The 27,803-nt window shown below is 43.9% G+C and overlaps 1 protein-coding gene across 2 annotated transcripts; it reads left to right on the forward strand.

The window, feature by feature from the left end:
- The first annotated feature begins 271 nt into the window (after positions 1-271).
- On the forward strand, positions 272-27,787 carry MIA3 (MIA SH3 domain ER export factor 3). Of its 2 annotated transcripts, XM_040611667.1 has the most exons (29): positions 272-486; positions 1,150-1,283; positions 6,611-6,697; positions 7,697-10,634; positions 11,564-11,848; positions 13,381-13,487; positions 14,730-14,861; positions 16,074-16,095; positions 18,203-18,291; positions 18,449-18,526; positions 18,613-18,723; positions 19,561-19,632; positions 19,841-19,945; positions 20,735-20,857; positions 20,971-21,094; positions 21,929-21,984; positions 22,063-22,153; positions 22,284-22,422; positions 24,012-24,113; positions 24,206-24,266; positions 24,390-24,425; positions 24,517-24,584; positions 24,880-24,977; positions 25,090-25,221; positions 25,414-25,482; positions 25,600-25,676; positions 25,821-25,892; positions 26,532-26,691; positions 27,077-27,787. In XM_040611667.1, exons 1-29 carry the CDS (start codon positions 324-326, stop codon positions 27,397-27,399), a joined length of 6,054 nt encoding a protein of 2,017 aa, XP_040467601.1. In that variant the 5' UTR covers positions 272-323; the 3' UTR covers positions 27,400-27,787. The 2 variants fall into 2 exon arrangements, with proteins under 2 accessions (XP_040467601.1, XP_040467602.1); XM_040611668.1 differs by lacking the exon at positions 25,821-25,892 and having other exon boundaries at positions 273-486.
- The last annotated feature ends 16 nt before the right edge of the window (positions 27,788-27,803 follow it).

The following is a 27,803-nucleotide window of genomic DNA, read 5'->3' on the forward strand; positions in this document are numbered from 1 at the left end:
GGACCTGTCGGGGCCCAGGGGCAACAGCACCTTCTCTGCACGGGGCCCGAGCGCCGCTCCCGTCACTTAAACCCGCCACTAACAGGCACAAATGCGGGGCAGACGCTTCGCCCGCAGCCCTGCGGGGCGGGGGGAGCCCCACACCGGGCCCGGGTCCCGTCTCGGCGGAGGCGGGCAAGGGACGCGGCCGGGGGGGAGGGTCCGGCCGCTGCCCTCCTCCCGCCGCGGCGGGGCCGGGCCGGGCCCGTCCCTCCCCCGCCACATCGCCCTCCCGCCGGCGCTGCTGACGTGTCTGCTCCCTCCCCGCCGCCGGGCCCGCCAACATGGCCGCAGCCCCGCTGCCGGACCACCGGCTGCTCCTCTCCCTGCTGCTGCTCCTGCCCCTGCTCCTGTCCCCGTCGCCCCCCGCCCTCTGCGCCGCCGCCGAGCCCGACCTGGGCCGCCGCTTCGCCGAGCGCAAGCGCTGCGCCGACCCCGAGTGCAGCAGTGAGTGGGGACGGCGGGGAGGGGAGGGGGGAGGGAGCCCCCGGCCCCGCTCCCGGCGCTGGGCACAGCTGGCGGGCCGCCTCCCGCGCCCGGGAACTTCCTACGGGAAAAGATGCACACGTCGCATGCTTCCCGGAGGCGTTTCCCTGAGCGCCCCCCCACCTTGGCACGGAAATCGGGGAGGATCGGGAAAATGGGACGCGGCCCGGCGGGCGCCGTTCCCCTGCCCCCACCGAGTTCTGGGATCCCCGCGGCTTCGGGGTTCCCCCCTGCAAAACCTCCGGGAATGAACCCGCTCCCTGGGTGTTGTTTATACGCTGAGTAACTGGGGGGGCCTGGTTTGCTCGCGCGCAGATGCCGGCTTTCAGCCCATCTTAATGTGAATAATTAGCATCATAGAGCACTTCTGATGCGCGTTTCTCAAGTGCTTTGTCAAACGCATGCCTTGATCAGTGAGCTTGCTTTAGTTTTTAAATGATCTCCTATTTTAGTTACGCTTTGAGTTAAGTTCTTATCTCATGACCCAGTCCAGAAAACAGGAGAGCAGTGCGTGTGGGGAGGGGAGGTCTTATTTTCTGCCAGTTAGCAAAGACCCTTTTCCTGAAACTGTTTTATTATTATTAAAGTAATACTCTTCTTTTTTTTTTTTTTTCCTTTGGACAGTGTTAATGTGCCGAGGGAAGGCGATGCAGGATTTTAAAGGTCCGGATTGTCGCTTTGTAAATTTTAAGAAGGGAGAAGCAGTGTATGTATATTACAAACTAATAGGAAAATCAACTGAGCTGTGGGCTGGAAGTGTAAGTACCGTGAAGCATTTGTTCTGCTTGGTGCTTTCAGTGGATCTTTTTTCTTTCCTTTTGCCTTGCAGGAGGATGCGCAGGGTTTTGAACACGGCCTTCATTATGTTATTTAGCTATTTTGTCTTGAGGCCTGTGTGAAATGGGATGTGGTTTGATCAGATCTAAGGCATTAAGTACTGTGAAAAATGGGCAGCTCTAATGCATGCTAAAAAGTGTTCGAAAACTGCCTTTGTGTTGAAAACCTCCCCGTGCAGCGCTGTAAGTGGTGGCCCATGAGCCTGCCTGGGAGCTGAGCCTCCCTTCCCAGCTAGGAAGGCTTTAAGCCTGCACTTTGTGTTTTACCTGCGATGTGGTCTCATCCTGCGCTCTAATTCTGCTAAAGACCATTCCACGTACGTGTTTTAACAGTGTTTCTCTTCCTGATATTCAGTTGCACTCTTCTGCTTTTTATCTAATCTGCATGCAGAGTTGGAGGGGGGAAAAAAAAGTAGTAAAACTAAAAAGAATTAAGGTAAATTTGATTTTTAAAAGGTCTGTCTCTCTTTCAGCTTTAGTAACACATTGTGGCAGCTTGCAGAGTAGTGGCCTTGTCAGAGTCCTTGTCTTCTCTGGGCACTCTGAGAGGGTGCTGTTGATGGGAAAGGGGGGTCCCCATACTTGCAGTTATTTCGTAGAAAACTCCTCTTTCATGGTAAGCGCTTCATTTGCCTGACAGAAGCAGAACTGAGATACCCTGGAGGAAGAGCAGGTTTTTTGTGGGCTTCCCTTGAAAGCACTGGCAGTCTGGAGGTTGCTTAGACCTGGTCCCTGTTGCCCCCTCCCCATGCTTCCCTTACACACCTTTTTGTGTCCGAATCGTTTACTTCAACATCCTTGCTTACCCTGGCTGCCTACAAGGGATAGATGATTGCCTGCGACAGTGGTCTAGGCTGCTCAAAGCCACACCTGGGTGCTGGCTGTGGGACTAGTGGTTTTAGTGAAAAGCAGGGTGTATCGCTTTCTCTAACCTGTTCAGGCTGGGTGTGGACAGCCAAGCTCTCAGCAGGAGCTGAATCCAATTAGAACAATACAGAACAGAGCAGAAAACTGTAGCACGTGGTTAAAGAAGAGTTTATAATTGTATCATGCTGGCAATTCCCTTGTGACATGTACTGTACCATAAATAATCTGGTTAATTAGCCGGTACGGGTTTCCAGGGCTGCCGCTTCTTGAGACGCAGAGTAGCAGTGTGGGGCCAATTCTGCATTTTCTAACAAGGCGTAATGCAGGCTGTGAGATCAGACAGCAGGTTTGAGGTAATTGCTGAGTTAATATTCAGTTAATATTCTGATAGGAAGCTCGTGCAACAGTTAGGCATGTCTCCCAAGTTAAAAGGATGTTTGCTTTAATAAGTAAAAGCTGAAGTTGGCAGGTCTGAAAAATTGCAGTGCCTCATTTTATTTGTTGTAATTTTTTAATCATGTTAACGCTGTTCTCTATATTCTTTTTAGGGTAGTGATGACAGACTAATTCCTTTCAGTTGGTGGCTGTAACCTTAGTTTTTTTCCCTGCTTTGATTGACTGCTGCTGCGTTAATTGTAAGACTGCAACAAGCAGTGTCCAACGCTGCAGTGGGGCCAGGGGTGCCTGAGTAGGCATTGCATGCTGAGTAGGGCACTGGCGTGTCTGACCCTGTCCCTGATCTGCAGATAGCGCTGGGGTCTCTCCTGTGCAACGTGACTTCCCATGCTAGATTCGGCTGGGCAACTTGATTTATGCAGGCCAGCCGTGCCTGCTGTCTGTAGTTGTGGAGCTAGGGGGAGGTTGTTGCTTGCTAATTAAAAACAGGCTACCTAGTGAGGTCTGCGATTAAACGGATTCCAATGGAAGGCATGTTGCCTTCTGCTGCAGCCCTTTTGGGATCTCATTGCGTGACTTTGTGTGCTTGTGTGTATCGTTTGGTCCCATGCATCTACCCTACTGTGCTTTTCCATTCCCCAAAGTTTTTTGGGAAAAATATTTGTTAGAGCATAATGGAAACTACGAAATCAAGGGATAACTGGTATTCTGGTCTTCAGATGAGGGCAGAGGTTAGGGGAATGTATGTATGAGAAGATTTAACGATTGCAACCAGGGGCTTACTTCAAACAAGTTGTAAATACAGGCTCTAATCCTGAAATCAGTTTTTGAGGAGCCCTGAGAAACACAATAGTATTTCTGACCTGAGGGGAGATGATCTATTAAGAAAGGAGCCTTTCACCAAGGCTGAAAAATCTACAGCGGTTAGGTCTGGGCTTTATTTGCCCTCGCTTTTCTAATTCACTCCGCCCTTTTCAAGCCATTGTTGATTTTTTTTTTTCTCCTGTGCCAGCAACCATGCTGTATTTTAACAAAATAGATCCTTTATTTTATGATCCCAGTCTTCTATACTTCACTGCTTGCAGAACTCCCTTTGAACTCAGTGAGTATTTTGCGTATGAAAATATGTTGGAACCCAGCTATATACATATTCTATACATTATATGGCACGCAGTTTTTAGCAGAGCTGTCTAAACCTCATTAATAAACAAAGTTAGATGCTTGGGCAATGTTTTATGACCATTATTTCGTAGTGCTTTTATGTTATGAATTTCACAAATACGTCAGTTCCAGTAAAATACTTAGTTTTTTCCCCAAAGGCGAAAGGTGGAGCACAGCGGGTACTCTCATTGTCCAGCGCACCGTGTGCTCTAAAACTGGTCTCCTCTTCAGCATCTACCTCACGTTGTTTACTCCATCAAGCTGTGTTATGTAGACTTTGCTCCTATGCATTTCATTGGCACGCCGCTCTCATCTTTAGCAGGATCCAGAACTCTGAAATTACTTCAGATAATTCTAAGTAAAAACTGCTGGTTTTTAACAAAATGTTTCAGCAAAGACACTTTTGAATTATTGCTGCAGAAGACTGTTATTTTATCTTACGGCAAAAGACTGAACTTTATTCCTTTGATTTAAGGTTGAGAAAAAACTCTTTCTGGCCTCACATTATAAGAAAGATTTGGCTGCAGATTGTGACTTTTTTTGGGTTGTGGGTTCTTGCTTTTGTTTTCAAATCTTGCATGTAGGGTAATAAAAAAGAAAACAGGATGTGTGAATTTAAGGTAAGAGAGGAAGACAGAATATGTCTGGAGAACCCAGAGGATCAGGGAATTCTCTCCTGTTGTTTCTGTGTCTTAACAATGCCAGTGCTCAGCAAGGGCAGACCAAACCAGCTCTTCTTTGCCTGATGTTTTGCAGTTTTAGGTACCTGTGGTGCCTGTGCTTTGGGGATGTGGGCTTTAAGATTAAAAACATTTGAATATATTTATTCCCAGCTGTCTCTTCTGTCCCTGAAGTAGGCAGTGTGAGGATCTGGCTTCTTGGTCAGTGAATCTGCTGCAGCTGGCTGTTGGATGTGGGCACTGGTGGGGACAGATGCTGTACACAGAACTATGTTTTGTCCATTGATGGCATTTTAACTGGAAAGGGAGTGGAAATGAAGGATGCACTTTTTTCTCCATTATTTATTTGGCATTCATAACATCTTTCCTCTGTCGTGTCTGTAAAGAATGAAGAATATTTCCTTTATTTGCACAATAAGGCATTTTTTCCCTGACAAGAGAGGACTTGTAGGGATAGGAGCAGATGAAATTTTGGGCGTGCAGATCCCATATGGCTCATAAACCACGTAAGTGGCAAACTGGGTCACTGCAGAGGACTTGTATGGCCAGCAGCTTGGATTATGCTAAATGAGTTTCAAATCGTGATGCCTAATTATAAGGGTAGTCACGGAGATTAGTCTGCAAAGAGACTACTTTGAAGATTTAGCTTTTGTTTTCAGAAAGATAATTTAAAACTAGAATAGAAGTTTGTAGAGAGAAACAGGCCAATTTAGAATAAAACTGTAGTATACCACACAAGGACAAGCTTTTGATTTGTCAAGTTTAATTTCCCATTCCCAGTAATTCCCAATAATAAACCTGTATACATTATCTCTTTTCCATAAGAGAGTACCTCTGTGTGTTTACAAAAAGCAGAGAGGTAATAATTGTACTGGTTTTTTAAATATATGTGTAATTGACTTCAGAGATACCAACTATAGAAGGTAAGATTTGAATGAGAAATAGGTAAAAAAGGAAGCCCTATAATGTATCAGTGCTTACTTCTCTTGCATAACAAAAAAACCCAACCCCAAAATGATTAGTACGTAGTATTTACTGGATACAATTCTCCCCCCCCCCCCCCCCCCCCTTTTTTTTTTTAATGCCACTGTAAATCCAGAAAACTTCATCCCAGGTTAACCTATTTCAGTGATGTCGGTGTAACAATACGTATATCTATATATCCCTAATTGTTATGACATAATGCTTTCCTTTTTAATTTCATCTTTTAACTGAGTGCTCTTCCCAAACAAACTCTTCAAGAAAATGAGTAATTGGCATCTTTGTCCTTTAACAAAACATTGAGGAAGTGACCAAAATTATTTTTTTTTGCCCCTGGATATTTTGGTCATCTAGGTACTCTGTACCTTTCTAGGTGTGTTGTCCAGGCTCTAATTGCCTGGATTATCTAATCTGCATAGTGATAGCGTGCTATTAATATTGGCTTCTTGACAGCCCTTGTCAGAACTCACAAGTGAGAGCATTACTGTATAGATCTTATCTGGTGAGCGATAAGAGAGATTCTTGTCTTCCACTGTTTGCCTTGGCTTAGCACATTGACTTGCTTGAAAATTGCCATCTGCAACTGATTTTTGCTTGTATTAGTCACTGAAGAGTAATAATGCATTTGGAGAGAGGGGCTGTTTTTCACACAGGTTTTAAGATAGGTTATTACCTCAGGTACTATTTTGCATTTTCCTAAAATCTGCTTTAAGAATTTTTTTCTTCCTTAAGCTACAAAGTGAGCACTTTTCAGGCTATAACATTGCGCATGGATGTAAATCTTATTTGTCAAAGATCCTCTTCTGCTTACTACTCAGGAAAATACTTGAGGCATATGTGGTGCCCGTGAGAGCACACAATAGGAATTAAAGCACCTGAGCCAGAATGCCTGGACGTCATTCCCAACTCTCCTAATAATTTGTTATAAGTCAGGCTTTAAAATATGAATAGAAAAACTTTCCAGCTTCACAAGAGTGTTGTGAAATATAAGTATTGGATAAAAAAGGTATCGCTAATCTTTTTATTCACTGTGTTAAACTTCACTTAGAAATACTTGACGGAAAGTTTGATGTGTTTGTTACTAGTGTCTGTAATTAGGAATAGTCGCATGATTTTGAAAGTTGCTTTACTGGTTTTTATTTGCTTGTGTTTGTTTTCTGGCAGGTTGGAAGCGATTTTGGATATTTTCCAAAGGATTTACTTGAAATAAACCATAATTATTCCAATGAGGAGCTAGAATTACCAACAGATGTAAGTCTTGTTATTTTTTTATTTGGGCTTCTTACTGTTTCTTACCTCAGCATTCAATAAAATCCCTGAGGAGGAGAATGGGAATATCAGTGATCCTTAGGGACCTTTTGTTAGTAAGCAGCTACGTACATGCAGGGATGCACATGTGTATCAGGGGGTTGAATGTTTGTGCAGCTATACGTGGGGATGAGCGTTGGTCCTTCTTTAATATTCTGGTTTTCTTCTAAAAAAATCCATTTGGATTGATTTAGCTCTAGAAAAGCTGCTAGCTGGCTCGCACGTAGTCTGGTACGTATTCAGAATTGTTTCTTTTCCCAAACTTTCAAATATTAAAGTACTATCAGAAACAAGCAAAACCTGGTGTGCTTAGCCCTTTGATTCTAGAATTGGCCTTTCAACCCCTACACACATAGGTGGCTTTCATGCACTAATAGCTGGTAACCCCGGAGTTGTGTGAGTGAGGCCAGAGCTGTGCATGTTTGTGGATGCAGTTTCAGACCCTTATGAAATTGTGTTCAGTGACTTGCACTGCTCTTTATTTTTCAGAAATTGTGTGAGAGGCAGCTCCTGCTTGGAGGACTTGGCCATTTCAGGAGAGACCAGCTAAAAGAAATTGTGACAAACAAGCTTAGCGATGCTTGTTTTCTTCTCCTCACTGGCTTTCAGCAATAGACTTGTTGTTAATTCAGGATGTGTGTGATGAGTAAAGTATAATAATGTCAACTCCATTGCTGACTTCCAGTTTGCTCTTCACTTAGGAGGTCTTTGGCAGGGCTAAGCCACAGCCTTTTTATTTGGGTTTTTAAGAGTCCTTGGGCAAAACTTCCACCAATTTCAAAGAAAGTTTTGGTTAAGGACTCAGGGTGTTAATCCTACACAATTAATATGATTTACTTTGCTGCTGTATCTCTCTCTCTCTCTAACCAACCGAATTATTTTGGTCTCATCACTGTAATAAAGAACATATTATTTATGATTACGTGTTGTTTTTCATTTCAGGAAACAGATTTTGTTTGCTTTGATGGCGGAAGGGATGATTTTGATAATTACAATGTGGATGAGCTTTTGAAGTCGTTGCAAGAGACGACAGCAAATGAAGGGGACACTGAATCAAATGATCCACAGACAAAACCAGCTGAAGGAATTGAAAGGGATGAGGAGATTGAACAGGTTGATGAAGTGAAGTCCCTTAATGCTTTGGAGACAGACAATCTTGAGCTAAGCACAGAGGAAAAGGAGGCCCCCGCCATGACAGAGGAAGTGGACAGTTCTCTTACAGAAGGAACTGAAAATACTGGGGGAGACTCCAGTGTCAATAGTCACAAAGAAAACTCTCAGGGAGATCAAATTGCACATGAGCACTTGAAAGGAATGCTACATGGGAAACTAAAAGGGCTGGAAAGTGAAAATACCAAAAACACTAGTATTCCTCAGGGTGAAACCAGTCAACTTGATGACGAGGATGAAGAAGTCAATGCCTATACACTTTTAAACAGAGAGCTCTCTGTGAACTTGAAAACAAAATTTGGCTCAACTGCTGATGCTGTTGTATCAGATGATGAAGTGACTCGACTTGTTACATCGCTGGAAGATGATTTTAATGAAGACTTGAGCATTAATGCTCATAATGCAGAGGAGGAACCAGAGTTTACAGATCAGTCTGAAGAAATCCCTCTGCTGTCTTTTATGGCAGAGGAAGAAATTACATCCCCAGTGGATTCAGAAGATGATGAAAGCAATGACATTGAGTCACAAAGTCATGAACCCGATGAACATGCAAAGGGTGCTACAGAGCTAAATAACCAAAGAGATAATGAGGAAGAACCTGATTCAGATGCATTAATTCTTAAGGATGCCTTCAGTAAGAGCAAGAAGTCAGGTGACAGTATAAGTGTGGACAGGTCCGAATCTAAACAAACGAAAGAGAAACAAGATGAGGTAATGCTCATTAATAAAAGAGAAGCACCAGCAACAACTCAACCTGAGGATCTCTTCAAAGAACACCTTAGGAAGGAACCTGTAGGTACAGGTGATCTGGGTTCAAAAGAACAAACAAACAAAACTGAACAGTTTGAAGAGCAGCTCATGGCTGATGGAACTCAGACAAGTACTGAAGAGCTGAAAAGTAAAGCTGTGCCTGATCCTCATGTTTTGCCTAGTCCAGGAGATGATCTGGAGTCCAAATCATTTGTTAAAAGCAAGCAAGATGCTTTAAACCCATCCATTGGCAATAGCAACAAAAGTCCAGAAGGAGTGCCGTTTGCTCGAATAGAGAAAGATGAGAAAAAGTTTGAGGATGATACCTTGGAAGAGGTCTTGGAAAATGATTTCAAGCACAGAAAACGATGGGAGAAAGCAAAGAAGGGAAGAGCTGAGAACAAGCCTGTTGATGTTCCAGCCAAACCAGTGGAAGATGTAAAAAATGCATCTCAAAGTGACTTAGGAGATACCGACCTATTGAAAGAAAAACTGGAGCATGGAATGACCACTATGGAGAAAGAGCCTCTAAGACATGAAGAAGATTTGAAACAAACAGGGGAGACTGATGATGAAAATCAAAAAACTGCCTCTCTTAACAAAGAACCTGAAATAAAATGGAGAAACATGAAAGAAACCCCTGCAGGGGAGGGAGACGCAAGCCATAGAGGAGCTGTCGAGCAACCTAGGCCATGGGAAAATGAGACTGAGTATTCGGAGGTAGATGTGAAAGAAGAGCTTTCAAGAAATCTTGGCAAGATGACAGTATTTGAAGAAAGCATCGAGAAAAGTTCCCCTGAAGAAAAATCAAGAAGCACTACACAGAATACTAAGACAGAGTATCTTACTCAGCAAAGAACTACTCATACTGAGGATAGAGATTCAGACAGAAATCTTGGCACAAATTTAGCTAAAGAAAGAACACCAAGACCAGAATGGCAATCTGAAGAGCCAGATGCTAAAGATGATCCTGACCTGAAACCAGTAGAAGAGCTACTGGAAGATGAGAATGCTGCAAGTGCAAAGCTGTTGCAAGCAAGGGCTGCAAATGTACAAGGTGGCACACTAAATGTTAAAAGTACAAATCCTGATTTAGAAGTACCAAGTGAAGCTGTTTTGGGAACTGCAAACCCTATTTATGAAACAGGAGAGGAAACAAACACAATTTCTAAGGAGGCTAAAAAAACAGTCAGCATGCAAGATGCAAGCCAGACTGGGAGCAAAGAGGCTGACGTACCAGAGAGTGAAGGTGCTGAACTGGATGAGATGGAACATGTCATGAAAGATGATAATGAGTCTTCTGAAGCTGAGGAGCTATTAGCTGCGGAACAGCATAAATTCCAATTTCCTGATATAGAAGACAACAATGACTTTAACCAAAGGAAAGGTCATCTTCCAGGGGGCATTTCACAGAAAGACTCAAAAGAGGTACAAAATTTAGAGCATACAAGAAATGACCACCAGCAGTCTGTACATTTCTCCAGCCCTGCTGACAGCTCAGCAGCCACAGATGACACTGTAACAGACTTCAGCGAGTCTGTGAAGCAGCTCACAATAATGAGAGACTTTCTTGATGAAAAGCGTGTAATACGTCTGCAAAAGTACCTTGGACGTCAACATGTGGTTAGGGTAGAAGCCATGTTCCACGACATGAAGGTAGAGATGGAGCTTGCTCGGAAGGCAAGCCATAATAATGAAGATATAGAAAAAGCTTTGGACCAGATACTTGAGTTTTCAGAATCAAGCATTATGGATGTTGTAGGAAAAGTTCTGGATTCCAGAGTGGCAGAAAATAAAGAGGAGGTGGTGAAAGAGATGGATTTGTATGACGAGGAGAGTGCGCTGATGGATGATATTCAAGAACTAATATATTCTTTAAGGAGTAAATATTCATCTGCTAGTGACAGTGTCCCACTTGCATCCATTCCAGAACAGGAGGATGATCTGCTGCACTTTCAAGGTAGGATGTTAAAACAGTTAATAAATAGCTGAAATGGAAGTAAAACCCTGCCCTGGACAACACTATGCAACCCAGAGAAGCTTTAAGAGTGTAGGGTGAGGGAGCAGAACTGAAAAAGGCCCTATGGTATCTGCTGGGATTTTTCTTATTTTTGGCATTGTGATGGGTGGCCTAGGGACAAATCCTGAGAGAAAATTTTGAACTCAGTATATCTGTTCTTACGGGCCAGGTTCTGTGTAAAATCAGTGGGATCCGATCCGTGCATGGCTAGAAGGAGCCGTTCAGGTCATGTCTATACTTCCTACTCTCAAGAAATAAGGAGTCATATACATTAATGTGCTGAATTTTTTGGAGGGTTTAGGTTAGTCATTTTCTGAACTAGCTAGCACCCAGTTATGAGAGATCCAGTGATTAATGCAAAGTTCAGGCACTAAATCTATGCACCTAATATCTCAGGTGTCCCTGCCATCATATATTTTACCAACATTCATAAAAGAGTGCATAAGTAGAAATACTGAACAACCAGATCTTTTCACAGGGGAAGAACCAGCAGTAGAATCTGCTGCAATCTTGATGTTTTTTCTAATTAATGTGCAAGAAGTTGGCAAGATATGCTCTTAGCAAGGCTCCTTTTACTGTAGTATGTGTTAAGGATGTGATTTCTGATAGTCATGAACAATGAAAATACTTCATCTAATAGTATTTTATTGCAAGGTCAGTGGCTGATAACCTTGCATAAATTCCATATGAACATTTCGTTAAGTGTTACTGAAAGTTAATTGAGAATATACTGGAAGCAGCACACAAGCTGGAGTGTTTAAAAAGTGTCGAGAAAGTGTTTGTCAAATGCAGTATTTCACTGGAGGCAGCTGTGGGTAAGATGTGCACGTTAGCTCAGTGCTTAATTCATGTCTCCCTGTCTGCCACAGATGGTGCAAAAGAAGCTGAATATTACAGAGTTTCCATCAGAAACCCCAATGCCATGGGTGAGAGCAATCGAGAATTTCAGCAGCCTGAAGACAAGAGGCCTGAACAGCCTGTTGAGGAGAAGGAGGAGAGGGCTGTTAATGTTCCACCTGTGCATGAGGAGGCAAACTTCTCAGACAGTAGAGAAGCTGAAGAAGACTATGATAATGAAAGAGGATCACTGCTGGAAGATACTTCCTTTGGGTCAGTTGATTCAAGACAGAGTGCCAGGGAAGATACAGCTGCAGGTAACCTCTTGGAATTGGGCTATTTTGTTCTTTTGCTCTCAGAGAGGAGCATGGTTGAAGGCGAATACGTTTTTTTAAGCAAATACAAATTTTTTTCACTAATACTTCCATTGTAAATTGCTGTAATCCTAATGGCTTTCACTAACCCATGAGAGTCCCTCCAGTGGCAGTGTTGTGTTGCTATCACTCGTCTCAGCAGAGCAGTTTTCCTACTATAGTTTTGCACTATAGAAATAAAGAAAACTCCTGTCATAGAGTTCTGTGATCAGGCTAGTGGACTGTGTCTCAGCGTAGTAGTGGATGAAGAGCTGGATGCATACCATCAGCTCAGGTTTCCTCCTCCTTGCGGGGGGGCTGACAGTCTAACCATGAGGCTATAGGATCCTGCACTTGCTCTTTTTAACCTGTAACTCTGGGCTCTATTACTTTCTGGGAAGGATGGAGTGTAGCTTCCCTCAAGCAGTTCAGTAATTTCTGGCTAAGGTGTTTGTTGGAGTAGGAAAAATGTTTGACTCTTTTGCTGAGGCCTTCCTCTGGAGCAAGTGTGCTTATCTGTGCTGATTCATCCTTATGCCAGGGAAGGGTCCTATTAGCATCACCTTTCCCAGCTGTTTTGGCATGAAACTACCTTTGACTCCATTCTTGGTGCTAAGCTCATCTTTGCTGTTCTGCTTTCACCTCTAATTATGCTTAATAAATCCATCTTCACTGAGCACTTAGAAAAAAACCAGGCACACTTTGCGTAGGTTTTGTACGCTACCAAGGTACTGCACGATCCCCATAGCCAAGCACTTTTGAACAGTTTGTAAGTTCTGAAGAAAACTAGGTTGAATGCAAAGATACCTAATGAATTTTACATGGCTGGTGGATTACTTACATGGTTAAGCAGCCAGATGTTCCCTTGTATTTTAGACAATCTTCCGTTCCTTAATGGTGGTTAAATGCTGTTTGCCAGGTGTTCCTGTGAGGAGTGCTGGAAGCCCTGAGAAGAATCAGGGCAGATGCTGGTCGAACCTCTGCTCACAGGAGCTGTTCCACAGTATAGCAGCAGGCTGGGCAGGTGGTTATTTGCATCTGTTAATTTGAATTTGTGACAGCGGTAGCAGTGAGAGGAGGCGGCAGGCTTCAGGTCAGGGTAGAGGATGGTTTAAAGCTTATGCCATACTAACAGCCTTGGAAGGTTACTAGAAGACATAGGTTTATTGATGAGGGACTGAAGAGCGTGTGCTTTTTTACTGTTGCCCTGTGGCTGTAGCTGTGTGTGCTCTGAGGCAGGCTTGGCAGCCACTTGGCGGATCTGGGCCGCTCTCTCCGGTACTCTTTCTAAAGCAGCCTGGGGGATATCACCGTCCCTTCCAAGGCCTTCTGCCTCCTCCTCCAGTGCCCTGGAGAATCGGGGACCGTACCCTGAGATCTCCCCTAGGCCGCGGCGGAAGGCGCGGGGGCAGCCCAGCCCAGCCGTGCCCCGTCAGCAGGCCCCGCTGCCCAGGGCGGCCGCTCCGTGAGGTGACGCTTCTCTCCTCTCCCTCCAGGCCCCGAGGCGGCGGCGGGGGGCGCCGGGCGAACGGCGGGACGCGGGGCGGAGGCCGGCGCCCCCTCACGGGGAGCCCTGGGCCCGGCGCGGGAGCTGCTGCGGCGGGTGAGTGGCGGCCGTAGCGGGCTGCGCATGCGGGCGGCGGCGCGCGGCGATGACGCGGGGGGGCGGGGGCGTCGCTGTCACTCCGGGCTGACGTGTGCCTGCCGGCTGGCTCGCGCCGCCATGGACCCCGCGGGCGGCGGCGCGCGCCTCCCGGAGCCCCCGGCGCGGCGGCTGCTGCAGGTGCGCGAGGGGGGGGGGGGGCGGGGCGCTGTTATTGCGCGCGCCGGGCGGGGCCGCCCCCCGCGCTGCCGGCCCTTGGGCGGGCGGCTGTGGCAGGCGGCGGAGGGGCTGCGCCGGTCTGAACCCGGGGGGACTCGGCGGGCCAAGTGACAACCCACGACTCCCGGGCCGAGGCGGATGTTGCTCCCCGGTCCCCTGAGGGGAGGCCACCCCCCTCCCCCCCCCCCCTTCCCCTCCCCGATCCCCTGAGGGGGGCCACCTCCCAGCCCTTGAGGGGAGCCACCCCGCCATACGCCTGCCCCGGCGGCCGCCCCCCCCCCCCCAGCCATTTGGGGATGTCCCGCGGGACCGGAGGCACCTGCTGGCGTCAGCAGGGGCCGGGATCACTGCCTGGGCTCCTGCCGCTGGAGCGGGGGTCCTGCCGAACCGGCAGCTCGCCCCTGCGCTGGGCTCCTCGGGGGACAGTGTGCCCCTTCTTTTTAATCTCGGCTTCCCTCGGCTGTGGCGGGGGGAAGGCAGAGGTTTCTGTGTGCCAGCCCTGTGAACTGTACCAGGTGTTGGCACCTTTTCCAGGCATTCGGTGCTCTCTGGCCTTGGTATGACGGGACACATGACATACGACATCCCTGTGGCCAGGGTGACAGCTGGGAAGAGAGCGGGAGTTGTTTTTACTGGCTTGTTACAAACGTCCAGATGTAAAGATGTGGGTTTTTCAGTGTTTTTTCCATCCTCATAGATCTATTTAGAAATGGATCAAATAACTCCTAGCGCTGTGTAATGCCAAATGTGTATATCAGCTTATTTTGGTGTAGCAGTTCTTTGCCAGCAGATTGGTCCTGTCGGGTGTCTTCCAGATACTCAAGACTTTTGAGCTGAAATGCCAGTGCTGTGCTGCCTTGTGGTTTTCTTCACTTAGGGTTTTCACATTACAGAAAAACTGCAAGAAAGCTCTAGATGGTTCTCTGGTTTTATCAGAGGAATGAAAGCATTTGGCAGACTGCTTATTTTGCTGCAGTATTTAATGAAAATATCCTCACAGTTATCAATGCTGTCGGTTTTCAGTTGGTTGCTACCCTGCCTGAGGAAATTCGTCCTGGGCCTGATTTCCATGGACTTCCATGGGAGCCTATTATTATCACTGCCTTAGTGGGAATTGCCACACTTGCTATAATTTTCTGGAGAACCTGCCTTTCAGTAAGTATACTTCATGCTTGCAAGCCTGCTGATATTTCACTTACTGAGTGGTCTTTTGTATGGTTAAACTGTTTCAGCGTTACTGGGGTCAAAGTGGTGGGTAGTCCCCTGTGTTTTTACTTTTTCTGTTTAGAGCATTAATGCTGGGCTTAATAGCTGTAGTAGGCTGCAGTTTGCTTCAAGCCAAGAAGCGTTTCCTTTTAAGCTGTTAATTGAAGATTTCTCGGTAAGAGGCAGTTTCAAGAGCAAAATAGGGGAGTGTGTTGTAACTAAAGAAGACTGAGGAAAGGCTCAGCAAATCTCTGAAATGAAAAGCCTTCCATGTGCTTGAGCCTGTTGCCAAGTATCTCCAAAACAAGCAGTTAATCCTCCCCCATTCATACTGTCCAGCTGCTTGCAGGCTCTGCATTTAGAAACCTAAAAACCTGATCTTAATTCCCACTGGAGAGCCCCTTCCCCACTCTTCTCACTCCACATTTGTCCTCTTTCCTACACGGATAATTTTCTGTGCAAGAAAAGTACCATTACCAGCTCTGAAGTATGGTAGTGCCATCTCCTTGGGAAGGGATAGATGAAAATCAGATGGGACAGTTTATTTTACAGCTGTCCAGTTCAGCGATGATATGGTCTGGAAGTTTGTAGAATACTTTTATCTTTGCTTGACAAAAATAAATTAAAAATAAATTTTATCTATAATAATATTGTTAGTTTTTTACTTGTTTAGTTTTGATATCAAATACATTAGGTCAGTTTCAAGTGCAAAACTGTGTTAATATAACAGCATGAAAAGAAAACTTCTGAAACTCTGTTAATTTTGAAATTAACACCGTAATGTAAACATACCTTGCTTCAAAGGGATGAGAAGTGGGATGCAAGTGGTTTTGTGTTTGCAAGTTCATGAGTGTTGTTTGATGCGAAATGGCTTCACTTTCTGTTGCAAATCTGATGTGGGCAGTTACTGCTGTCCTTTTAGTGACCAAGTAAGCAGACGTTTACTAAGACTCCAAGGCATTAACCTAGAAGCTTTTATTAGAAAACTGCTTAAGCTTGTTTGTAGTGTTATTCAACACCCTTGTTGGCAGCAATACATGAGTTTTCTGTATGCTGCTTTAATCTGTGTATGTAGTGACTTTTCTGAAAAGGGAAAACGAATAAAATTTTTCACCTACCATGGCTAATTTATTTTTATTCTTCCCCCCTCCTCTTCTGTAGGTAAAGAGTAGAATATATCAAGGTAAGTTTCTCTGTGCTTTTCAATGTACTTGGTGCTTAGGCATGTTAAGGTTCTGAAGATTGTTTTAGAAGACCAAGAGTTCATCTTGACTGCCTTTCAAGGAGAGCGCTGAGACTAAGGTTATAAGGTTATGGTGTAAGCTGGGTCAGTAGAGGATACTTGAATCTGAGGATTTCAGTTTTGCTTTTGATAATGCTTTGATTAGGAGAAACAATGCAGCTCACACCTGCAAATTAAAGGGCAAGGAAAAGCTCCACCTTGTTCAATATAAATGTGATCCATCGATTCATTGGCACAACGGTAGTGGGGGTAGAGTTTGCTTTGTTTTTCTGACTAGCAGTGGATCTGCTTTTGCTTGTTGCTGCTCACAAAGAACAGTAGCTAGTTCCTCTTACCTTTTTGGATTGAGGGAACCCTGAAACTGACTGCTGTGCAGTTGCAAAGTCAGTTAAATGTGGACTTCAAATAATGCAGATATTACTATGGCTAGCACATTGATTTTTACCACAGCATTTCTCAAGCTTCAGGTATATAAAATTAATGTGTACTGAATAGAAAAGAAAGAGAATTCAAAGTAGGGTGATGGCTGAAATTCATAATTGAATAAAACCTGAAAATATGAAAGAGTTGCCTTCACATGAACTATTTGCCTCTTTCTTCCTCATAAACCATACTACTTCTGAATCATTCCTCTAGTTTCATTGTAGATATATTGCAGTATAATGCAGAATTAATGAACTGAAAAAAATCCATTCTACTTCTGGAAGGTGATTTCTGTACTGGAAAAGAATTATTGTTGGAGGGGGAAAAACATTGGTGCTGGTGCTGTAGAAATTATTTAGGTGCCTACCCTAACAAAATATGGAACTTGGGTCTAATGCTTTTTTTTTGGCCCCCAAAATATTCTTTGGTATGATACTGTATAGAAACTACTAAAGCTGAGAAAAAATAGATATTCTTCAAGCATGACAAAGTTGTTCTTAAAATCTTTATTGAAAATAGAGAAATAGTAACAGTGACAAAAATGGTTTAAAAGATAGATTATATTTGAAGTCCCAAAGGTAAAATCTGTTATCTACTCTTCATGATACTAGTAAAATCAGGAGACCAAGCTAATGCAGGGATTCCTGCCTCCCTTAAACTGCTGAGAACTGTCTTCTCCCTCAGCAGTTGCTTGTTGGCTCTCCTCTCCCCAGAGCAGGAAGGGATGGGGATCCCACTGGCCCAGAATCCCTCACGTGGGAGGGGAAGGTGGAGTAGCAGTTCCCATTGCACCCTGTGGGATGCAGTTGGAACAACCAGTGCTTCCTGTTTGTGCTGCAGGATTTGCTGTGAGGCATTTGGGGCTTGGGGTGTGCAGCTACAGCGTGGTTTAGGACTTGAAAAAGAACGACAATTAGATGTTCTTTAAATTAATCCGCAATAAAATAATTTAAGTATGTTAATGATTTTTATTGGGTCCTAAGGGCCGGTTGACAGCTTGTCGGGGCTCAGAAACAAATGCATGCCTAAAGAACTGTTGCTCTGTCATAGCTCTTTTGAGGTCTGTTTGAAAGTGGTGCAGTTCCCTGAGGCTTACTGATGCCACCTGCTAGCTGACTGTCTTTCCTCTTCCCAGTAGGTCTTTGACAGTTTTCATCCTATTATCGTTGCTGACCAAACATTCAGGTTTGATATAGCAGAAAGAGATGGTTGTTGGGGAAGGTATTGCATCTCCCGGAGTGTCACAGCAGCGGTCTAAGACTGCTCTGACATCTTCGTTGCCAATTCTTCCCTTGAACATGCCTCATCTGTGGCTACCCAGCGTCCTGTGCCTAGCCAGGCTCTGATGTGCGTTCTGTGACCAGATTTTTGTGAAGTGGATGCAAAAGCTATATGCTTTTTGTCAGTGTTCAATGCTTTACTGTCTTGTTTTCAGTCCTGACTTTAAATGAAAGCTGGAGATGCTCAGATTCCTGCAGGAAGGGCTGACTGCCAGGGAATTGACACTGTTCTGATTTATGGTTTAGTCCTTGCTTGAAAATGTTCCCTCAAGTGGTAGCAATGATAGCTCTGATCCCCACCCCAGGATATGGACAGTTACTGTAAGCTTTCTTTTTCTTCCTAGTGACTGAAAAGCAACTTGCTGAAAAAATTAAAAACCTTCTGCAAGAAAAAACAGAAATCTTAGAAAAGATGTCAGAATATGATCAAAAGGTATTGTTGTAGGTTCTCATCCTTTGCTTCCTAATTTTCTGTTACTGGTTTAATGACACAGTCAGTGCAACAGCTACTGTGTTTTTATTTTCTGTTCTTACTGAATATTATGTTGACAGTTTCCTTGGTTCTTTTTTTTGGTTGTTCCTGTGCCTAGATAAAGGAAGCAAAGGAATCTGTGAAAGTGGCCCAAGAACAACAAGATGTTCTCTCTGATGAAACTACAGGGCTTAAGGTAAGAGACGGTTAACTGTCTCTGTACTAAAAGCAAAACCGTCAGTAAAATAACTTGCCTTATTGGGTCGTTTTCTTTCTTTTTAGGACACTGTCAAAGGGTTGGAAGAAGCAAATCGTCAGCTAGATGACAAAGTAAAAAATCTGCACACAATGCTTGAAGCGGAGAGGAAAAAGAATGAGAAGAAACAGAACAAGGTAAGAGCGATCACACTCATGTCTTACATTGTCCTTAATTTAATGCACCCTAAATGCTGGTCACAACCTGATGGGTAAACAGGTAGAGGTAGAGCGAAGATGAACCACCTCAAAAAGAACTGAAAGGAAATTTTAGGTTCATCCCAAGCTCCAGGGAAAGAATCTGTTGTTTTTTTTTTTTTTTTTTTTGTGGGTTTTTTTTTTTTTTTTTCCCTCTGGTAAGATCTTGATGGACCTCTGTGGTTATGTGCTGTCACACACAGATGTACTCAATCATGGGCTAGTCTAATATTTCCTACCCAGAGCAGGAAGTTCCTTAACAATATGAGCTGAAGGTTTCAGGTTGGTAAGAGATGTTTTCTTGTACTTAGGGGGAGCATCTCGTTCTGTAGTACGTGTGGAGATCTTTAAGCTGCCCTTCATTCTTGTTGTCCAGCGGTATTTATGTGGTTTTTTTTCTTTTTAAAGCCTGATTTTCTGTGGTAGTGGTAAGCTCCAACAAGTTCTTTGATCTTGTTTTGATCAAAGGTTGTCGCTAATGACAGCAACACGTGTTACTTTTGTTTTAGACTGCGCAGGTGTACGGGGAACTTGCCCAGCCAGGAGCAAGCAGAGTCACAGGGGGAAGTTGATTCTAATGTACTGCGTGTTTCTGTTCCTTACCTTGCTGATAAGGCAGTGCTATGTTGCTGCTAGTCCAATGGCTGCTTTAAATGGAAATGTGTTGGTGTTTTGACTTTCCTTTTATGCTTCCATATTACACAGATAAAATAATTACTCTGGCTAAGGCATGTACCGGGCTAATGCAGAGTCACTGCTCATCTCTTTCTTACATAGATCTCTGAAACTCAGAAGTCCCTGGCGAAACTTCAAGAGGCTATCAGTGTGCATTCTGTAGAGCTTTCAGAGGTAAAAAAATATCTACACCCTCTCAACAGTCACAAGTTCTTTGTACCAGGAAAATTCATGTCTAGGATGTAATAGAAAATGCTAGCTTGGCAGATTCCAGGTTGTTTGTGCATATATACCTCTTTTTTTTTTTTTCCATTTTACAGCTAATACATAGCTCTTCCTCCATTACAATTTGTCTTTTTGTTCCTTTTTGTTTCATTTGTAGGTGCAGATTGCTCTTAATGAAGCTAAACTAAGTGAAGAAAAGGTGAAATCTGAGCTTCATCATGTGCAGGAAGAGAATGCCAGACTGAAAAAGAGTAAGGAGCAAGTAAGTTATGGCCAGGCCAAGCAATTCTGTTTGTTTTGAACAAAGTATTGGGGCTTTATTCCTAGCTTTCTTGGGTATAACTTCAGCATGTTTCCGTTTTCTTAACATGTCAGAATTCAACATTTCATGTTATCAAGAGAAAATTTAAATGCCCTTTGCCTGTCTGTACAGGCTTTTTGTGCAGGTGAGCCACATGTCTTCAGTGTGAAGGCTTTGCCTGTTTTAGTTTTTGTCAGCAACTTCACAAGAAGTCTGTGCTGATGTGGTGTAGCCACTGCATGATTGGGAGATTGCTGCTTGGGATCAGGACTCAAGGAAGTAATTCTAAAGAATTATCAAAAAGCAACTCTGAAGCTAAGCTAAGTGGGGAGGACCTTTAGCCCTGAAATGTCATGCAAGTTCTTTTAAAAATAATTGCAAGTATCTGTTTGATTTTTTTTCTCTGTATATGAAGTAGATGGCCTTTTCAGGAATGTGGTTTGATACCTCTGGACTGTGATTAATTCCTCCTATTTTGAAGTGTGTGAGCGATTTGGTTCTGTTGTTGGGATATTAGCTGAGAAAATGTCAAATTTGTAAAATCACCGAATAATATAAACTGCAGAAAGATACCCAGCATCCAGTTCTACCAATGGACTAGTAATGTGTGATAACCATGAGATTTACCCTGTGTCTGTGACCTGTGGTGATCAGTTATCACCAGAGCTGGCAGTAAAATAGACTTTAATTACTTATACGCTGTACTAAAAATAAAAACAAGTAATCATCTTGCCTTGGTGCTTCATACAGCTGCTAAAGGAAGCTGAAGGTTGGAGTGAGAGGCATGCTGAGCTCAGTGAGCAGATCAAACTGTATCAGAAATCTCAGAAGGACTTAGAAGAAGCACTTGCCTACAAGGAAAATGAGATTGAAGTAGGTTCTTTATAACAGGTTTGCTTTAAATACTACGCATCATAAAATACTTTGAAACAATTTACAAAATGCAGAGCGATTCTTCTTCATTGAAATTTTGATTTTTTTACTAGGTTTTAACTAACTGCATTATGCAGCTGAAGCAGCTCGACATGGATTCAGCATCTGAGGCTGAGAAGGATGGTGAAGGGTGCAAATGGGCTTCAGGAGACGATCTGGCCAACGGCGAGTTGCCAGGTACAGCAGTCCTGCCCACTGGCTGCAGCTTGTGCCGCGGTGTGTCCGTGGCACGTCATACAGGTAACGAGGGGAATCCATACCTGTAGCTGCCTGTGGTGTAAGACTGCCAACTTTCATCCTCAAACACAAAGTACCTCCTAGCTGAAAGGAGAAACTGTTAAAAAGGCAAATAATTGCTTTTAGATGACCTTTTAGGTATATCAGAAGTGTAGTCACACAGTTTTAAAGATTGCATATAAAGGTTAGTAATTAAGAACATTCCGGAAGCTGAGAATCTCACCTTTGTTATTATGCTACATTTATTTTTAATATGAATTTTTAACGAGTATTTTGCTTACCTCTACATAGGTAACTAATTTAGGTAATCGCATCTTTTAAATACAAAAGATCGAAACAGAGAAACTACTCGGGCAGTTTGTCATTAGTGATGTTGCACGTGTATTTGCTGCATCTCTGTTTTTGAAGTCTCCCCCACCCACCACAACCATACTGTATATGTGGGCTGGAAATTCCCGCTTAGTGATTTTTCAGATGCTGTGTCCAGTAACAGATTCAGTGTTTGCATTATTAGTGTGGTGGGTAGAAGAAGTGAACAAGAAGGAATCTTCTGAATGCCTTTTGGAATCAATCTAATAGTTCTGTTGTGCTGGTCATGGATTTGCTGTTGTGCCCCACCTCCCCCTCTTTTTTTGGTGTTTTGTTTGTTTGGTTTTTTTACCACTTAAGGAGACCTATCCCAGATTAAAGTGTAGCGTGTTATTTTTAACAGCTGTAGAGTCCAGGGAATTGGGATTAAGAAATGGAGAAAACAAATATATCTTTCTCTTCTAGATAATGAGAGTGAGAAGATGAAGTCTCAGATTAAGCAGATGATGGATGTCTCCAGGGTATGCTGCACAAGATACCTAATAAATGTAGCCACATTACTGCTGTGCCTAAGATCATAAACTTTCTCCTCTTTCCAGGTAAAAACTATGTTATCCATAGTTGAAGAAGACAGAAATCTTCTGCAATCCAAACTGAGTGATGAAGTAACAGCAAGACATGAGCTGGAAGGTAGGCTTAGTGAAAGAATTGCTTAGGATGTACTGTTTGTGGCTTCAAAAGCAACAGAGCGTTAAAGTGGTGTAACGGTTCTCATTGCAACGTCCTTCAACTTCCTAATCTACCTTTGCTTCTCCAACAGAGCAAATAAAAAAATTAGAACATGACTCGTGTTTGCTCCAGTCAGCCAAAGCTCGACTGGAAAATGACTGCAAAACATTACAGCAGAAAGTGGAGATTCTTGGTGAACTGTACCAGCAGAAGGAGATGGCACTCCAGAAGTAAGCCTTTTGTGACTCTTCTACAACACGGCATGTTAGATCTCGGGCACTACCCAAACACTTTGCTCAGAAGGATCAAACAACTTGAAGTTGTATTTATAATGAAAGGTGGTGGCTACTCTTTCAGTGTGGTTGAAGCTAGTACCCCTTTTTTGACTTTTTCTGCCATTCCAGAGATTCTAATAAGACACTCGCATTACACGATAAGGCCTTCTACTATTGAAAACCTGACCAAACAACTTTTGGAGAGCAGAGATGAGTGGCTTGGTCTGTGAATTCTGTGGTTTCTCTCTCACATTGTCCAGAAAATGTCCAGGAGAATTTGTTTCAGTTGCTGTGACCTCAGTTCAGTCAGTCAAAATTCTGATAATGTAGAAACTTTGAAAAAAGCTTAAAAGGCTAAAATACTTTCTCAAAGGGCTAAATTAAGGCCCTTTGAGTTTGTGGTAACAGCTGAGATGGGTGAATTGCTAGCAGTGAAGAATATCTGTGTTCATTCCTCATTTATTTACTTATAAATGTCTGTAATACCATCTCAATTTTGTGGGGAAAATGTGAGATAGGATTCAAGGATGTTTTCAGCTAAATTCTGTAGGAAGGCTGAAGGAGAAGCAATTGAAATTCAAGTGTGTAGGTTGGGGGAAGCACAGGGTTGGAACAAGCTAAGGAATTGAGGCTGTACGGCACCTCAGTGGTGAAACTGCCTGACCTTGTAACTTCAGGATCCAGGTGTAGTAAACACATAATGGAGAGGTGGAGGATAGCCCACCTTTCGAGGAAAACTTCCTCTTGATATCTCTGAAGAATTTCTGTTCCTTCCAAAACTTTTAGGAAATTACAGTGCCTGTTACTACTTCTTGATTAGAATGAGTCTTGCAGTTTTTTTCTGGAAAATTGTTTCCGTGTGTAGCCAAGGAAATGGGTTATGTTGGACTGGCTGTTAGCCAGTTTAATGGTTCCAGTTTTGTGGGATAGCTCTTGGAGCTCTTTCTTCAATATTTCCAGGAAAATGTCAAAAATGAAAAACTTAATGAACCATGAGGTTATAAAAAAAAAAATGTGGAAATTGATCCCGTAATAAATTGATGTGGAGAATACTTAAAAAAAAGCTTCTTTGCACACTGTTGAGGACTATCGAATGTGTTTGTCACCTGCGCCCTCAATTCCCCCTTTTTTCACTACACATTCATTTCTTCACTTGCCTTGCTTAGATGACAGTTCTGTGTATTTCTTTGTTCCTGCCTCTGTAAATCTGCATTGCTGTCTGTAGGATTCATAAGTAAACTACAGGATCTGAAGAGACAGTCTGCAAGTGTTAGATTCTAACATTAGGTGCTGACAGAACTGTCCAGTCAACTCTTGTGTCCTTGGCTTTCAGGTTTTATATACAAAGGGCTTGTCTGTTGGTTTCAAAAGACAGCATTTCTCTCTCTTTTATGTGATTATTTCTTTTTCTGTATTCTTATACATTATTATAGATTCTGATATCACTGTTGTTAGCAGGGGAATACCTTGACTTTGAGTTGTAGTAGATGTAGGATGGGGGAATATAGTTGGTATTTTGGTTTTTTTTTTTTTTTCCTATGCAGAAAGCTAACCCAGGAAGAGTATGAGCGTCAGGAGAAGGAGCAGAAATTGTCTGCTGCAGATGAAAAAGCAGTGCTGGCCATCGAGGAAGTGAAAGTTTACAAGTAACTTCAGTTTCTGAAGACTGTCCTTTATTTCAGCTATTGAAGAAAATTAGTTTTAAACCTCTCTCATTCCCCTTTTTCCTTTTGTACAGGCAGAGGATCCAAGATATGGAAGAAGAATTGCAAAAAACAGAGAGATCTTACAAAAACCAGGTAAACTTCTTGCTTGCTTGTTATTGTGTCATCTTTTACTGTATCACTGCAGTGCTCCTTGGTGAGTTACTGCAAATACTGGTAGTTAGACAAAATAAACTAAAATGCTTCTTTTCTTCTCAGATTGCTGCTCATGAGAAGAAGGCACATGACAATTGGGTAAGAATGTTCTTCCTTTCCTGACGTAGAGGGTTTGCATTTGACTTCAGGTCAGTGCAGTTAATGCAGTTGGCAACATTTTCCCTAATAGCTTATTGCCCGCTCTGCCGAGAGAGCTCTGGCTGAAGAAAAAAGAGAAGCAGCCAACCTGAGACAAAAGTAAGTACAAGACAGACCATTTTTATTGTTCTTTGAACATGCTGCACGTTGCTTGGGAGGGAAGAAACTCGAACAACGCAAGAGGCTCAAGTTAGCCTGCTTGCTCGGGATGTGCACTGCATATTTGAGTTACTGATTTTAAACTGCTATTAAACTGTTTTGATGGTTAAAATAAGATTTCTTTCTGAAAGCTGTAACATTTCACAATGCTGTTTGCCTTGTTACATTATAAAAAATACAACTTGTGTATTATTTGAATAATTTTTACAAAAGTCTTTTATTTTTTTAAAATCAGATTAATAGAAGTAAACCAAAAAATTGTCATGCTTCAAAGACCATTGATTGTAAAGCCAACTCCAGGCAGACCTGATCGCCCAGTCCCACCACGACGAGGTAAATGCTGCTGTTTCTCCCAAAACTTTGGTCTTTGAGTCAGTTATAGCTTAAAACAATAAGGCTCTGATAAGCTGTAGAAAAGTCAAGTGGTTTTAATTATTTGGCATAGGGCCCTTAAGCAGAGATGGTTCTTTTGGCCCGTCACCTGTGAGTGGAGGAAATCCATCACCCACACAGATGATAGAAGTTCCTGCTCGGCCCCTTTCTGCTCCTCGGAGGGAAGGCTCGAGGGGTGAATTCGGTAAGCAGTAAAGCTTCCCTTCTGTGCTAGCTGCCTCTTACGCTGCGAACCCCGGGACGCTAAGGGCTGATCCTGGTTCTAGGGATAGTTTATTAATACACAGATGAGTGGTTGTTTTGGGTGGGTTTATTTTAACAGAAATAGCTCAGGCACGGGGTGATGAGGATCTCTGGGGTTCTCGTTTCCCTTAAGGTTCCGTGGTAGATGGCCCCCCTGTTCCACGAAGGCCACCGGAGTTACCTGGAAGGATGTCTGTACCTGGTAGGTTATGTGGCCTGCAACCAACTGCAATTTATTCAGTGATTCTTTCACTTCAGAAATGGAACGTAAAACCCATCTTCCTTACACCAAGACATGTATTTCTGGCTCTCTTTACAGATCTTGGGCCTGCTGTAGCATCCCTTATCAGCAGCAGGCCAAGAACCTCCTCCCCTTCCACAGGAATGGATGGAGTGGTAAGCTGAAAAAACCCCAACCTTCAGGAAGCGTTTCTAATACATGATTCACTGTTCTTCCTGCTGCTTCTTTAACTGTATCATGTTCTGTCTTGTCTGTATCCTGTCACTATCCTTATTTGCTGTCCAAAAAAAACCCCAAAGCACCCCTCTCCCAAAGAGTCTGAAGCCCTCTGTGTAACTACTGATTCACCTTCATCTATTGAACCAGCTACAGTGAGTATTTGGAGGCTGAATATGGTGCTGCTCTGCTTTGATGGAGAGGAATAACGGGCTTGGTGTTCTGAACTGCTAAATAACAAAATGCTCTGCGACACTAACCAAGGGCTTGTACCTCTGTCTTACAAGGTTTCTCTAATGATGAGCAGTTGCTGTCTGGTTTTTATGGAATTGAGGAAATGAGATCTTTCTTGTTAAGGACTGCAGGCAAACACTTTGGAGTGACTACAACAGTAATCCTAAGAAGCTGACTTACCTGTGGTATTTAAGCACAATTTCATATGTAATTCAAGGTGCCAGGCCCTTTACCAAAGGGGCGTCCGCTGAGGACACTTCAGAAGGGATTGAACTTTTCTTTAGTACAACTCTAGCTAAAGAAAACTTGTCGTCTCAGAAGATCCACTAAGACTCACTCCTGGGTAGTGCAAGCAGTGCTCCGGGTGAAGGGATGATGATGTTGCAGTAACTTTCCCTATTTTCTACTTGGTTGATGTGTTTTGGGGTGTGGTTTTTTTCTTTCTTTTCTGCTCTCTTCCACCTCTTGGCGGTTGGGTGAGTGGTTGTGATGTTCAGCAGTGTCAGTACCTCTCTTGATGCAGTGAGTAACGCGCTTAAGTATAATCTGATCTTGCACAGGCTAATGCTAGTCCCAAAGGTCCACCGTCTTTCTCTGCCGGGACACCCATCATGACCTCCCCGGTGATGGGACCTCCGCCTCCGCCGCCTGTTCGCTACGGACCACCGCCAGCCCCTCTCCGTGGGCACTTTGGGCCTCGACCTCTCCCCGTGCCCCTAGGTACAGTTGCATGGCCGTGCGCTGAAACTTTTCCCGCTGTGCTTCCTGGAAGCTGAGCGTGGAACTGAGCTCAGCTGGCGGTTGGCATGTGGCTTCCCCGCTTCATGGGCTCGGGCTGCCTTGCTCGCTAAGCTGGGGCAGGTGAGGTTCTTTCAAGCCCCCTTCATGCCCAGGTATGAAGGAGGCATTTCCCCTTGTTTAATCTAACGTGGAAGCCAGCAGCCCAAACGCGCTAGAATGTAACTCATGGTGGGTGAAGTCTGCACTTGCCTGACCCGCCCCGGAGCTGCTCCACAAAATGAAGCAATGAGGAACTGGGTGAGGAGCTGCCCTGGTCAGGTGAAAGCAAGAGTTCATTTAATTCCGTGGTTTCCTTTCCTTCCAGTTCGTGGTGCTCCTTTGCCACCTCCAGCTGCGAGAGATTTCTTACCTGGCCCACCCTTAGGAATGAGAGATCTGCCTCCTGGCCCGCTACCGCCGCCTCCAGACCCCAGAGGCTATGGACGTGGGCACCCGCCTTTTCGACCCCTCGGTCCTCCTGGCCCAAGAGATTATCCTCCAGGCCCGCGGCTACCCCCGCCTGGCCCGAGAGACTATACGCCGCCTTCTAACAGAGACTTGCCTCCATCGGGACCCAGGGACTACCCCGCGGGCCCGCCGCCGCCAGGCGCAAAGGATTACGCACAGCCTCCAGCCCAGAAACCCTAACTGCAGCGTTTGGTCAGCAGCTCAACGGAATGGACTCTAGCGCACTTCCTGCGGTCAGGATTTTAGGAAATGACTCTCTGGTGGAAGCCATTTGTCTCATTTCAGTATATTTCAGCTTTTGTGGATTAATTTTTATCCAATTGCTACAGACATCTTATGTGCATTTACGATCACCTTAAACTCATCCATCCTCTTGGGCTGCAAGAACCTTTTTGTGATGGACTTGAACCTACTCTAAACGTGCAATAGAAAGGGAGTACCTGTGTGGCTAGTTTTAATTAAATGTAGCCTCTGTAACCAGTTGGTGAATGAACTAATTTCGTGAAAAATGTAAATCAAATCATTTCCTGTGGAAATAATTTTTTAAGTAAAATGCTATTCTACCTGCCTTCTCCATCACATCA

This window comes from Falco naumanni, chromosome 12, assembly GCF_017639655.2.
Source record: "Falco naumanni isolate bFalNau1 chromosome 12, bFalNau1.pat, whole genome shotgun sequence".
In the NCBI taxonomy this organism is placed as follows: Eukaryota; Metazoa; Chordata; class Aves; order Falconiformes; family Falconidae; genus Falco; species Falco naumanni.